This window comes from Phyllostomus discolor, chromosome 6, assembly GCF_004126475.2.
Source record: "Phyllostomus discolor isolate MPI-MPIP mPhyDis1 chromosome 6, mPhyDis1.pri.v3, whole genome shotgun sequence".
Taxonomy (NCBI): domain Eukaryota; kingdom Metazoa; phylum Chordata; class Mammalia; order Chiroptera; family Phyllostomidae; genus Phyllostomus; species Phyllostomus discolor.
Window position 1 is genome coordinate 46,920,981 of NC_040908.2, and position 14,164 is coordinate 46,935,144.

The 14,164-nt window shown below is 58.7% G+C and overlaps 1 protein-coding gene across 3 annotated transcripts in view; it reads left to right on the top strand.

Moving 5' to 3' along the window:
• The window catches only part of RAB11FIP5 (RAB11 family interacting protein 5), a 34,960-nt gene that overhangs the window by 16,918 nt on the left and 3,878 nt on the right, over positions 1-14,164 (top strand). Inside the window, exons 2-4 of one of the 3 annotated variants that reach the window (XM_028515825.2) lie at positions 2,103-2,539; positions 2,665-3,346; positions 10,651-12,306. In XM_028515825.2, the coding sequence (XP_028371626.1) occupies positions 2,103-2,539; positions 2,665-3,346; positions 10,651-12,306 (2,775 nt within the window). Of the gene's footprint in view, positions 1-2,102; positions 2,540-2,664; positions 3,347-10,320; positions 12,307-14,164 lie in introns of all 3 variants that reach the window. The other 2 variants (XM_028515824.2, XM_028515826.2) reach the window with 2 other exon arrangements.

The following is a 14,164-nucleotide window of genomic DNA, read 5'->3' on the forward strand; positions in this document are numbered from 1 at the left end:
TATTTGTGTTCTTTGCACATACTCTGTCTTTTTTGTTTGTTTGTTTTAGAGAAGTCATTTTTAAAGATTTTCATTTTTTTTTTTTTTACTTTTAGAGACAGAAGAAGGGTGGGGAGAAAAAGAGGTAGAGAAACATCAATATGTGAGAGATACATCGATCAGTTGCCTCTCGCACGTCCCGACTGGGGACCTGGCCCGCAACCCAGGCATGTGCCCGAGACTGGAAATCAAACAGTTTGCAGGCCGGTGCTCAGTCCACTGAGCCACACCAGCCAGGGCTTTAGAGAAGATTTATGTGTACAGAAAAATGAGTGGAAAGTGCAGAGAGCTCCCCCCACGGACTCCTTAAATCCTCCGTTTCCTCTGTTATTAACATCCTGTGTGAGTGTGGTACATTTGTTACAACTGATGAGCCAGTATCGATACATTATCACTAACTGGAGCTTATAGTTCACATTAGAGTTCACTCATCGCGTTTTATTGTCTATGGAGTACAACAAATATATAGCGACATGTAACTATTGTGATAGTATCATACAGAACAGTTTCATTGCCCTAAAATACCCTGGGAGTTGTTGGTTTTCAGGTTGCTCGGCTTTTGTCTTATTCTGTGGGTGGGAGGTGAGCCTCCCAAGCCCCTCGCACATGGGCAGACTCTGCTCTCCTGTTGGGCTGTCCAGTTATTTGGCTCTGGACTTCCTTGGGTTGACCTCTGATAATCACCTCATCTTTGTCCCCAGTTTACCCTGGGACACATCCTCTGAAATCTTTATTTCGGCTCTCACGTGCCTGGGAGGCTACACACCATGCTGGTGGGTGAGCGGGGCCTGACTCTCACTTGACCCTCTTTCCAGCTGTCCCTGGCCCCCTCCTTTAGGCCTGGTGCCACTATGTTCAGAACTTTTCTTGTCTAGTCTCCGCAGACTCTCTCCAGTCACGTCTGTGGAGGCGGGCATCGTGTGCCCTGGGTGAGGGGCTGGGAAGGGAAGTGCCCCACACAGACGCCGTACAGTGCGTCCAGCCCCTCCTTCCTGGGCCTTCCCCTGGAGTCTGAGTGGTTGGGGAGGACCATCTGGGAAGCAGAGGAAGGAAGAGCCCCTTGCACGCTCCTCCCCTGTAGGGTGGGCTCCACCCACCCTGGCCATGTGTATTAGGGGTCTTTTTGGGAGTGTGTATTGGGAAGAACAAGGGCTTTGGGGTGATACAGACCTGGCTCTGCCCCGCCCCTCTCCACCCCTCTCCTCACTGGCAGCTTGTTCTCAGAGGAGTGACTGCCTCTGAGCCTCGGCCTCCTGACCTGTGAAACCGGGCTAGGGTCTCGGACCTCCTGGGCCTGATGCCAGCTGTGAGTGAGAGGGAAGTGAGGAGCCCTGAGCTCCGTTGTAACGCACAGCAGATGCTCCTAAGACTCGAGCGCTCCTTCCCTTCCCCGAGTCTCCTGCTTGAGGCCTCTTTGTGCCCTTGCGTCGGCTCCTCCATCTTGCTGGGCTGTTGCTGGTCAGGGCTGGGGTGAGTCAGCGCCTGGGTGAGGTGTGTGGGTACGTGCACTAGTGTTCCTGTGTTCCTGGCCCCCGGCCTCTGGGTGAGCTGTTCTTTCCTAGGCTCACTGGTGGCTCGGAGCAGAGCTTTGGCTGGGACTGGCCAGGGGAGATGATGTGAACAGGGAAAAATGTGGGCAGGTCTGTCTGTGTGAGGGGACTAGAGATGTAAGAGCCCTTCCCAGACCCAGCCTCACCCCTCTGAGCCTCAGAGTTTCAGTTTAGGGATGAGGTTGTGGGGGCGGGGCGGGGGGGGGGGATCCAGGGAAGGTGCTGGGGTGGGAGGGGGCTATGGTATGGTAACTCTTGCCCTGCCTTGTAGCACCATGGAGCTTCCCCTACTCAGGATGTGGTTTTATCCACCAGGGAAAACTTGGATAGTTTCTCAGCTATGCTGTGGCCTGGAAGGCAGGGCCTGTGTGCTGGAGCAGGAGCCTGTGGGCAGAGGCTGTCATGGCCCCCGAAGCGAGGAGGGGCCCTGTGAGGTGGTGGGCACTGGTGGGGGCCCTGTGTCTGTGCCCAGAACTCTGCCCCATCCCCTCTCCCACCCCGGTCTCCTCACAGGTGGTACACGCTTCACTCCAAGCCCGGCAAGAAGGAAAAGGAACGCGGGGAGATCCAAGTCACCATCCAGTTCACTCGTAACAACTTGAGCGCCAGCATGTTTGACCTGTCCATGAAGGACAAGCCACGGTCCCCCTTTAGCAAGATCAAGGACAAGATGAAGGGCAAGAAGAAGTATGACCTGGAATCCGCTTCTGCCATCCTCCCAAGCAGTGCCCTGGAGGATCCCGAGCTGGGCAGCCTGGGCAGGATGGGCAAAGCCAAAGGCTTCTTCCTCCGCAACAAGCTGCGCAAGTCGTCCCTGACCCAGTCCAACACGTCGCTAGGCTCCGACAGCACGCTGTCCTCGGCCAGCGGGAGCCTGGCCTACCAGGGCCCCGGAGCCGAGCTGCTCACCCGCTCCCCGAGCCGCAGCAGCTGGCTGTCCACCGAAGGGGGTGAGCGACAGGGGCTGCACCTGCTGCGGAGGGTGGGCTCTCCCCTCGAGGGAGCAGGGGAGGCCCTAGGCAAGGAAACGGGGCTGGTCTTCCTCCTGCTAACCCTGCATGTGCTTCCTTTTCAGGCAGGGACTCGGCACAGTCCCCCAAGTTGTTCACCCACAAAAGGACCTACAGCGACGAGGCTGGCCAGACGCGGGCAGCTCCTCCCCGCGCCGTCCTCGACCTTCAGGGCCACCTTGACGCTTCCACCCGCTCTTCTCTCTGCGTCAATGGGAGCCACATCTACAACGAGGAGCCCCAAGGCCCCTTGCGGCACCGCAGCTCCATCTCGGGCCCGTTCCTACCCTCTGGCTCCCGGCCCTCTGAAGAGGGACCTCGGCCTGCAGATGACTCGTGGGGCAGAGGCAGCCGCAGCGCCAGCAGCTCCGAGGCAGTGCCTGGACAGGAGGAGCTGAGCACTCAGGCCAAGGGGCTGGCCCCTGGAGCCGGCCACTCTGTAGAGGAGGAGGGGGCCCGGCTCCCAGAGGGGAAGCCGGTGCAGGTCGCCACACCCATAGTGGCCTCCTCCGAGGCTGTGGCAGAGAAGGAGGGAGCCCGGAAGGAGGAGCGGAAGCCCCGGATGGGCCTCTTCCACCATCACCATCAGGGGCTGAGTCGGAGCGAGTTGGGGCGTCGAGGTTCTCTGGGGGAAAAAGGAGGTCCCACCCTGGGCGCCTCCCCCCATCATTCCTCCAGTGGGGAGGAAAAGGTCAAGAGTAGCTGGTTTGGCTTGAGGGAAGCCAAGGAATCAACTCAGAAACCCAGGTATGTCCTTGGCAAGACAAGCTTTACCCCTCGGGGAGGATGCTGGGGTGTTTGCAGCCTGGATCCCAGGGCCGGGAGGACAGAGCCCACGATGTGGCCCATGGGCAGTCTGCTGGGGCCCTGGCTCTGCACGGCTGAGTGGCGCACTCCCTAAGCCAAGGCTCTTTGTCTGCACTTGGAGGTAGGCGAATCTCAAAGTCACAGTGCCATGAGGGCCCAGTGGATTGAGGAGTACAGCTCTCCAGCGGTGGGCCTTGCTTCATAAGTTGGCATGCTCACACCCTGAGGGAGGGGGAGGAGCAGGAGAAAAGCAGGAAGACCATTTGTATGAATTCTTTGTTTCTTATCCTCTACCTCTTGTCCTCTGGCATCAAGGTAAGGAAAAACCCTGGCAGGTAAAGAGGTGGGGACTGGAGGCTATACCTCAGACTTCCCCGAGCTGGCCCGGCTGGTTCTTGATCTCTTCCCTCTGACAGGGAAGTCCAGTAATTGATTGCCCCCACCTCTTTCCCCATACACCCCACCTCTAGTTGTTCCTCTGCTCTGGCAAGAGGCTGGGGGCAGCTCCCCTGAAATCTGTAACCTACCCTCTGTCCTGGAAGGCCCTTGGCTTCTGGCCCTCTCTGGGTCTCTTGGTCTTGACGCCTGGCAAGTGCTGAGGATTGCACTCTGTTTTGAATGTGCTTAGTCCCACCCAAAAGAGGGATGCAGGAGTCCTTTAGCTCAGAGCCCTGGACAGAGCTTGGAAGAGGGTTCTGGTACCAATCAGGATCATGCAACCAGTTCCAAAATGGGGATGTCCTACAATGCAACTCAGTTCTGACACTGTGTTCTCAGAGACAGCATCAGATTCCACAGGTACAGGGCTCAGCCCTACAGGACAGCCCTCCCCCTCCCCACCACTTCAGCTGCCAGTCAGAAGTCAGTGCTTCTGGCCAGCCAGCTGTACATAGGAGCCTTCAACAGCTCCCTCCTTAGGTTTGATTAATTTGCTAGAGTGGCTCACAGAACTCGGAGGAACAGTTCACAATACTTACTAGATCACAGGTTCATTACAAAAGGCTATAGCTCAGGAACAGCCCGACGGAAGAGCTGTGTAGGGCGCGGTACGGGGCAGCACACAGAGCTCCCGTGCCCTTTCCGGGCGCAGCCACTTTCCCCAGGTCTCCAGGTGCTCCCCAACCGGACGCTCTCCCAGGCCTTCCAGGCTCTTTGGAGGCTTTGTTACTTGGGTGTGCGTGATCACATCATTGGCCATTGGTGATTGATTCAACCTCCAACTTCTCCCCAGCTAGAAATTTTGGGGTGGGACTGAAAGTTCTAACCCTCTGTTGCCCATTGGTTCCCTTGGCAACAAGCCTCCATCCCATTAGATGCTTTCCCAAAGACATTTCCCAAAGTCACCAACATAAACCCAGTTGTGCTGAAAGGGGTTTGTTGCTATTATCACTCAGGAGATTTCAAGAGTTTTGGAAGCTGTGACCCAGAGGCTGTGGGTGAAGAACATGTATATGTGAGGAATATACACTCGGGCATCTGAATGACCAGATATGTACTTAATTCAAACCACAGCATCACAGCCCCTCACCACCACTCTGGCTCCTTTGCCTTTTTCTAATTCTGAGCCTTGGAAGGCTATTGAATAATTGTCTAGCAGGGCCCAGGGTGGGGCTTCAGGCCCAGGCCAGAGATGTGTGTGTTCCCCATTCTCCAAGGCGTGAGGCCAGCCCTGGATGGGAGCATCCACGGCAACCCTAGTCAGCGTGGCCAGGGCAACCGTTTCTGTTCTCTCAGCAGGCCTGCCCCCCGCCTTCACGGATTTAGGGCAGCAGGTGGGGTGGGGAGCCTGAGCATGGCATGGCGCGTGAAGGGTCAAGTGATAAGGGTAGAAGGAAGGTCCCTAAAACCTCTTCCCAGCAAAGGAGAAGACTCCCGAACTCCTTGTCCTTCCCTTTCCCCATGAAATTCTGAATCTACTGAGAGGAATGGGGAGAGAGATGCAGGGTCTTTCCCTGTTTGGGCCCTGGCCAGCTGGTGGCCTCATAGACAGGCGTGTGGGGGTGGATCAGCCTCTGGGTGATGCCACTCTTTGCTTCCCCTCCGTCCCTGCTGCCCAGCCCCTACCCACCGGCATCCAGGGGGACAGCTGGTGACTTATGGCCTAGAGAAAGATCAGGAAGGAAGGGATGGGCCCAGGTAAGCTCAGGAAGAGAGGGAGGTGGCAGAGACCTGGATGGGGCAGTTGCTGGGAGCAGCAGGGGACCTGGGTCAGAAAGGCCCAGACTGTGGGGTTAGTGTTGTCATCTGTGGGACATCTCAGGACCGTTGCTGGGGCAGGACAGATGCTGGGGGACAGCTCTCTGTGAAGTCATTCCTAGGCGCTTGCCCAAGCTTTGGGCTTAGACCCCTGTGGGCCATGGCTCTGGTGATGCTGGGGCTGTCCCTGCTCCTGTTTCTTCGTGTCTCCTAATGGCCTTTGAGGGTCCAGAGAAGTTGGGTTACTGAAGGATGTAAGGAAGCTGAGGTGTCTGTTCTTCTTGTATTTGAATTCTGAGCGTGCTTTCAGCTGGTTGGAGGGCACGCGGGCATCCCTGCCCTCCTGAGGGCCCATCTGTGGGGCCGGACTCTGTGGCCTTGCATCCAGGCAGGGCGGGAAGGGCTTTTGTTTGGGTAAAGTGGCTTGGCCTGGAGAGGTGTGACACCTGGCCATTGAGCTCCATCAGCATCACCCTGGGCCTGTGTGCCTGGAGGAGATAGGAAGCCAGGCCTGGAAAAAATGACTGTTGGTGCTTACCCAGAAGGCTTGCCTAGGGCATGTGAGGAGAATATGAGAGGTGCACGGACTCACTCACTGCAGGAAGCTGCAGGTTAGACACCCGGAACCGGACTGACTGAATGTAGTTGCAGCATCCCCAGCTGGGGCAGGGGAGCCTGTCCATAGGCGGAGAGGTTTGGGGTGCCTCTGCCCTAGGGCTGCAATTGCAGATTGCTGGGTGCTCCTAGCTGGGAAGGGCAGCGGCGCCCTCTAGTGCTCCCAGGTGGCACTAGTGCCCCACAGAGAGGCCAGAGCAGTGTGTGCTGGCCCCACAGTATCCAGAAAAAAGCTGCTGCTGTGCTGTTGGAGAAGGCGTGGCTGGAAGAGAGGGCACAAAGGTATGAAGGGCCGAAAAGATTGTCCTCCTGTTCCTCCTGACCTAGCCCTCGTCTGCTGGGTCCTGGGTCCTGTGGCTGCTACACTAGGCCCCGATCAGTGTGTGTATGTGTGCTGTGTGTGGAGGGGGGCGTGTTGGTAGTGGACACCATGACGCCCCTGGGCCAGTGGACACATCCCTACTCACCAGTCTTGCTGTGAGCCGTCCATTTTGAGCTGCAAGGCTGGCTACTTAGTGTGGGTTTAGGACTGATAGGACCATGGGTGTTAGCCCTGCCAGCACCACAGTGGATTGTTTTGTGTCTGTCCCTCCCTTTCTAATTCTTTTAGAGCAGCAGCTCCCCAAGGGCAAGCCACTCTGTCTCCTCCCCCTCCGCCATCACACTGGCCATAGAACTCTGTGCACAGCTGGGGAACGAGTGGTGAGCACGAACGCAGTTTTAACTGGGGGAGTGTGGTGTGACACAGGCAAGTGTACTGTGGCCTTTCACGGTCTCTGCCTCTGCCCCAGCCCCAGCCCCAGCCCCACACGAGGGGTGGTGAACAAAGTCCCCACGAGCCCGGTGTGTGCATTGGCCACTGAAAGAGCCTGCATTCTCAGCAGAGTGAATGAATAAGCACGTGTGCCCAGGGACTTAGTGTGTGGCCGCACATCCTGTTTGTACCTGTTTTTCTGGTATAGTTAATAGTGTCCCTTTACCATATACAGAATCTTCTGGTTTGGAAGGTAAATTATATGGTTTCCCTACTTAGAGCTCACAAGGCCCCACTATGTTACCTCATTGTGGCCAGACAATGGGAGAGGATGTGTCCAGTCTCCTGGACACGTTTCCTGACCATCCGGGCACATCTCAGGGTGACGGCAGCAGATCATGCCTTAGGACAGGTGGCTGAAGGGCACGTTGGCTGACTTTGGCCTTTCGGGGACTGCCCGGTGGAGAGCCTTTGCAAATCCACATGCCGTCTCTGGGACCGATGCGTGGAAATAGCAAGGACACGGAGCTCATCTCAGCCTAAGGAAGGGCTGTCCACCAGTGGGTTCTGGCCTCCAATAGCCCGGCAGTGGGGCGAGTTGCCCAGTGACAAGCAGTGTTCCAGGAGACGGGGCTGTTGGAGTGAACAGGTGACTCCTGCATTAAAGGGTGGGTTCAACCCACTGTACGCAGGTTCCTGCAGGCCCTGAAGTTTTATTTCTATACCTTGAAGGGAGAGAGCCATTTGGATTCCTGCTTTCTTTCCCCAGCTTTTGGTCCTAAAAGAGAAGATGAATCAGCCTATGTTGAAGCCCCCACTGCTTGGGGTTAGGGGGTGACAGGATGCTAGGCTGGTGAGGCGGGTTCTGGGACGCAGGTATCTCTGTCTGTCTTCAGAGAGTGACCTGCAAAGCTAAGGACACATGGGAATGTGTCTCTGATCTGTGCCAGGCGGAATGGTAGGGAGGGGGTGTTTTAAAGTGAGAACCTTCAGAATGTGCATCTCATGGAGCAAGGGTGAGGGAGGCATGGGGGGGGGGGTTTGTTGCTGGGTAGGAGGGATGGACAGGATGCTCTTAGAGGGAGCTCATCCAGCCTTGGGGAGCCTGCTGGCTCAGCGGCACCTGGAGCTCCTTACCCTAGGGAGAGCCGTTACCCGGTTCCATACCAACCGGTTTGTGCGTACCTCTGGGGAGCCAGTGAGGCTGGCCAGCCTAGCCTGGGGCCCCAGCCTACTTCCCTGCCACTCTGCTGCCCTGAGGTGCTGACTGCCAACCAGGTTGCTGCAAAACCTTGAGGGTGAGTGGGACCGGGCCAGGGCTGAGTTTGGTGCTAGTTAATGTTGATGGCGCTCTCTTCCCCCAGACCCCTTCAGCCACAAAGGAGACAGGAAAGAGGTGGCTCAGAGTACCCACCCTTGTGCCTAGGAGCTGAGGCCTGCTGGCAGGGTTGGCTGTATCTGGCGTGGGAGCTGCAGTGGCTCAGGGGGCACCTCCGGGCAGGGTCCTGACCCATATAGTGGTGCTACACTGCTCTCCTTGGTGCCCAAGGTAGGCATTTGTGCCTCGGCCCTGGGGTCTGCCTGAAATGAAGGGAAGGGATGTTTGAAGGTGTTGGGACTCTGGGCCCAGTATTCTCCTTTTTTTGCTGTCATCACCGTGTCGTGACCCTAGAGGTGGAGTGACGCTAGAAAGCCCAGGTAGGGTGGGAATTGGTAGGGCTTTTTTACCTCCTCTCCCTCCATCTCTGTGTTATTATAGGGCAAAAATAGGGTCAGGAGAGTCTCTGGAAGCTGGATTCTTAAGAGAAACCCAGGGAATAGGGACCTGGGCATGTCTTGCCTATGAGGCTGGGCTCCCAGACTTGCAGACTCTTGGGAAGCCCACCTTTGGTGCTGGTTGAACCGACTCCTTCCCATCTCCTGCCCCTGGTGTTTGTGGGCACGCTGGCCCTGCCTCTGCCCAGCTCTGTGTGGGGCCCGCTCTGTCCGGGGCCCTGGTTCTTGGAAGAATCCTGGTAAGCTGCAGACTTCTTGGCCTCTTTCTCCAAATGCCCTTCTGTCCCCACCTGCAGCCCTAGAGGGCTGAGTGGTGAGGCCTGACTTCTGCCACCTCATGGGCCACCCTCGGGATTTCCCCGTGAGAAGCAGTAGCTTGAGTGGAGAGGGTGGATGCCTGGGAGTTCCCCACAGTGCTTCCATGTGGGCAGGGGTCTTAGGGCTTAGAGCGGGGCTGGGGGCCGTGGCTCAGATGGTAGGCGAGGGCACAGAAATCTGGGTCTGAAGTGTGGGGTCAGTTGCAAGGCAGCCGCAGGCCATTGGCAGGTCGCTGCAGATCGGGGCACCGAGCCCTGCCTGTCCTTCTGGCCTTGTGCCGTGTGCTGACAGTACCCTGTGGAAGCCCAGAGCTCCAGTGTTCGAGTCTGCCCCCGACCACACCCCTGCAGTCAGCTAGCTGCATGCTGTAGACAAGGTGCAAGGGCAGGGGATGTGCTCTCCCAGAGAGGACCCCGAAGGGGGCAGCTGCGGGCCAGCAAATGTTCTCTGGTGCTTTGGGAGTGCAGGTTCACTGCCGTGGCATGGATTTCCCAGGGGAGCCAGGGATCTGTTTGGGGGACCCTGGGGGGTGCCTGCTGACTTCCAGTTGCTGCTGCTGCCTCTGGTCCATGTCCCAGCCTTTGTCTCCCCAGCAGGGCTGCTTTCAAGGCTGACCTGTGGGTGTCACTGCTGAGGGGCACTGCCTGCCCGGTGCCGGTCCCTGTGGATGCCTGACAGTAGATGTCCTCGGCAGTGTCTTGCTGTCCTCCTTGGACAGTTATGTACTGACACCTTGTCATGACTGACAGCAGCCCGTCATCACCTCCTGTTTCAGCGAGGGGTCAGGAGAAGCCAGTCACGTCTCTGTTGGTGCTGGCTCTTCCAGCCAGATAGCTAGGCTGGCCTTTCTCTGGTGTCTGTCCCCTTCAAGCCACTGGTATTTTCTTTCCTCTCTCAGTCCTTGAGAGGATGTAAGGCACTTCCTGACTGGTTCATCAGGCATAGTTCAGGTGTCGAGTGGTATTTCAGGTTGGGATCTTACCTATAAAATGGGATTACCGCTTCCCAGGGTTGATGTGGAGATCGAATGAACTCTATGCAGCAACTTCCTCCTTGGGTGGGGCCCAGTGTATGCTACATGTTGGGTCTTCCCTCTGTCCCCTGGCCCACACGTGTGCCTGAAGCCTGAACTCAGCTGTGCGGCACGTGGCACCTCCTCCAGAGGCAGGTGGGGGGCAGGGGGCGTGGTGTTCACCAGGGGCGTTTCCAGTCTTGGCATTAACCAGGAGGCTCACGGTTTTGTCTCCCTCCACAGCCTGGACGTGTCTCCTCAGGTAGAACCTGACCCAGCTGCTCTTCCTCACCACCTCCCCTGCTCCCCCCGTGCTCCGGCCCCCCCCACTCCTGCTCCCACCGCTGCTCCCATGCTAAGCACTAACCTTTTTGCAGCCGCCTCCCCTGCCGCTGCCACTGCTGCCGCCACCGCCACCGCTGCTGCCACCACCGCAGCCCCTGAAGCCACCCCGTCTGGATTCTCGGGTCTCACCAACCCGTTCCTCACCTCCTTGCAGAGCAACCCTTTCTTCGAGGAACTCATAGCCGACATAGCACTAAATTCTCCTTCACCTGCTCCCTCTCTCCCCAGTGCCTCGAAGGCCAGCCCCATCCCCCCGGCCTCCCCTGGGAAAGCCCTGCCTGAGTGGGACGACACCTTCAACGTCTTTGCTGCCAGCAGGCTGCGTCCAGAGGCCAGGAGCAAGATCCTGGCCCCTGCAGGAGTGGGGCTGGAGGCGACTGGGCTGCAAGACCCAGACCCCGGGGCCATGACAGTGGAGGCAGCTGAGCCCCGGGAGGACCCTGGGGGAGAAGGAAGAGGTGGGAGCAGCGTGTGGCTAGAGCCCAGGGTTCCTCTGGACTTGGGACTGGACCACCAGAACTTGAGTGCCGCCGACCTGGGCCCTCTTGGGTCTGTAGGGACTGGCCTGCCCTCCACCACGTCAGCCTTGCTGCACCCACGAGCCTCAGACTCCGCAGCAGACAGGGAACCGACGGCCCCAGGAGGGGGAGCAGGGCAGAGCCCAGCAGGCAGTGCAACACCTGTGTTTAGCTCCCCAGAAGTGATTGGTGTGTGGGAGAGGCTGCCCGGCCCAGACGATGCCCCCGAGGGCGAGGATGAGGAAGCCTCCAGAGGCGAGAGCCAGCTTTTGCAGGAGCTCAATACAGTTGACAGTTCCTGGCCTTGGGACGTGGTCACCCTTTCTCCTGCAGTTGAGGTGTCCTCACCAATCACACGGGGAGAGTCTGATGAACTGCCTCCTCTTCAGGTGAAGCCAGAGTCACCAGAACCTGTGAGCCCCATGGGGCACCGGGGGCTTCCCCAACTGGAACTGGAGCCAGAGCCCAGATCTGAGTGGATGTTGGACGAGGCACAGCAGCCCGGCACACCGCCTCCCAAGCCACCCCACCTCTTCATGCCCTCAGATTACCAGGATGACGAGGAGGAGGAGACCACAGTGGGGCTAGGTGGCAGGGAGGCAGAGACAGGAGAAGAAGACGCCTTCCCAGATGCACTGGGTGCTGGTCCCCGGGAGGCCAGTGAGGATGGCAAGAAGCCGGGCTCAGAGTCTGACAGCTGCTCTTCCGGAACCCTGCTGGATGAGCCCAGCCTGGAAGAGCCAGTGGAGGGTGGCAGCCCTCCTGTGTCTGGGCCCGGCTTACCTCTGCCCACCAGCTGCCCTGAGGGTCCTGCCCCCACACCCTCTTACTCAGAGAGCATAGCTTTTCGGAGCCAGCAGATCTGGGGGGCTCTGAAGAGAGGGGAAGGCCCTGAGGCTTCTGAGGCCCAGAACCGGGAACCAGCAGGAGAGGAGCTTGGGCCCCTGCCGGGCAGCTCCCAACAGCCTGACCCCTGGGCCTTGGAGGAGGACGCCTTGAACCCCTTTTTGTGTCAGGGGAGCAGAGACCCCCCCAGCCTCCCTTCCACATCCCCTCCAGAGTCCAGGGAATCTTCCATTCACTCTGGACCAGAAGAGCTGCCCACGCCCCCAGAACCTGCCTTCCCACCACCCCTTCTCCCGCCCTGGGCCGGCCACTGCCACGGGGGGCCCAGTTCTCCGAGCTCTCCTTTGCCTGGAGCCTGGCCCCTGGCCTCTTTCTCCCCGCTCCCTGGGGAGCCAGCCTCCCCCCTTGGGGGCTCCCCCACCCCACTCGGGGAGGACCACGCTGCAGCCACCCCAGCCTCCCCGCTTGTGCTTCTGCCCTTGGAGACACGACCAGCTGAGGAGCCACAGCCCAGTGCCAGGTGAGCGGCCACCCCAAGAGCACTCTCCAGGAGGCGGGGGGGGGGGGGGGGTGGAAGGGGTAGTGTAGCTCCAGGGCTGAGGCGTTCACCATCCAGCCTCAGCACCCCTGGGGGTGGAGGAGGGGCTTGCTTGTTCACCCAGGCAGGAGAAGGGAGGCTTTGAAGACAGGAGCTTTCTGTGGTACCAGTTCTGAAACCTCCTCCTTTTTGCGACCAGCAGGTGCCCCCACACACCAGGACTTTGGGGGTGACAACACTGATGAAATGGGGGGGGGGATGAGGAATGGGGTGGGGAGAGGTAATACAGATCAGCAGGAGAAGGGGATGAGAGTGAGGCCGCTCGGCTGCTAGGGCCTGGGGGCAGTGAAGCTTGTCAGATGCCCCTGATCCCTCAGATGTCCCCCTTCCCTCCCGTCCTCAGTGACAGTCCTCTGCCACAGGCTCCAGGGTGAGAGGCTCCAGGGTGAGAGGCCCAGCAGGCCGAGAGCCGAAGGACAGGGAGGACTGGTACTGAGGTCAGAGAGGAAAGCAGAGACACCACTGAAGGAGGAAAAAAAGAGTGCTTCCCACACCTGTGGCCCCTGGAAGAAAGGGTCCCTGGCCTCGCAGGTGGTTCCCTGGTTTGTGTTTGTGTTTTCGGGGTGGTCCCCATGCGCTCAGGATGGTGTTGAGTCAACAGTGGCTGCTTGTGTAGCTGTGGTCACTGAGGCATTAATCTGTTTTGGAGGAATTAGGATGCTGTGACCTCACTGGGTGGCTGATGAGGGGTGACCAAGTCACCAGGGGGTGATAGGGGGTGATTTAGCAGGGGCAGCCAAGTCCAGAGGGGGGAGTGCAGCCCTCCAAGAGGCTGAGTAAAGAACTGAGGGGAGCAGAGGTGGCTGTTGCCTCTGATGAGCGGAGCAGCTGGGGTGAGGGCGGGGGGCGGGCAGGAGAGGCTCCTGCCCTGGCTCCGTGAGCCCCAGCCTCTGGCTCCTGCGTCCAGCCCTCCACACTCACCGAGCACCTGCTGTGTGTCAGACACTTGGCAGGGTGAAAGAGGCCGCCCCCCTGTATTTCCAAGGGGTTCCAATCCAGTGGGGAAGACAGCAGTGAACCCTGAAGGGAAGGCCTGGGGGCCAGGCGGGTGGATGAGAGGGGCTGGAGGCGGTCTGGGCTGCCCCGTCTGCTGATGCAGGGGTGGGTGGTGAGGCCACCCCCAGGGGTGTGGGAGAGGAGGTGGTCACAGCTCCCCAGAGTCCTCAGCTGGCCCTGCTGTAGTCCAGCAGCACTTCTAATTACACTCACCACTGCTAAGAAGTTTTATTCTCTCAGAGTTGACTGCATGTCTGTACTTGGCATGTTCCTTACATCATGAAGTGGATGGGGCATATGAAGCTGTGCTTCCTTCTCAGATGGGGTCATGGAGTCCATGAGAGCTCCACAGTCCAGGGTCATTCAGAAGCAGGGGGCCATCAGAAGGGGACCCCAGAACTTCTTCTGACCCTCCTTCAGGTGTTTGTATGCCTCCCTGGTACCCTCTTCCAGCCCCCCACCCCCAGCCCAGCACAGGCCTCAGGTGGCAGCAGAGCTGCTGTCACACCCCCTTCCTGAGCAGGGACTCCCAGGGCGGAAGGACAGACTGACGTACGTTCTTTTCCCTACTGCCTGCCCCCGCTTGGGCTCTCTGCCCCCCTTCCCCGCCTGTGGGCCCGAGTCCATGGCCCTCTCCTGAGGAACCGATAGATTTCCCTGGATGTGGGTGAGCCCTTCTTCAGGGGATTCAGGGCCTTGACTTGAGCTATTTTGCTTCCTACTTTCTAATGGTCCAAATCCTCTCTGAAGGCATGATTTTTAAGAGGCCCCCCAGGGCTAAGTT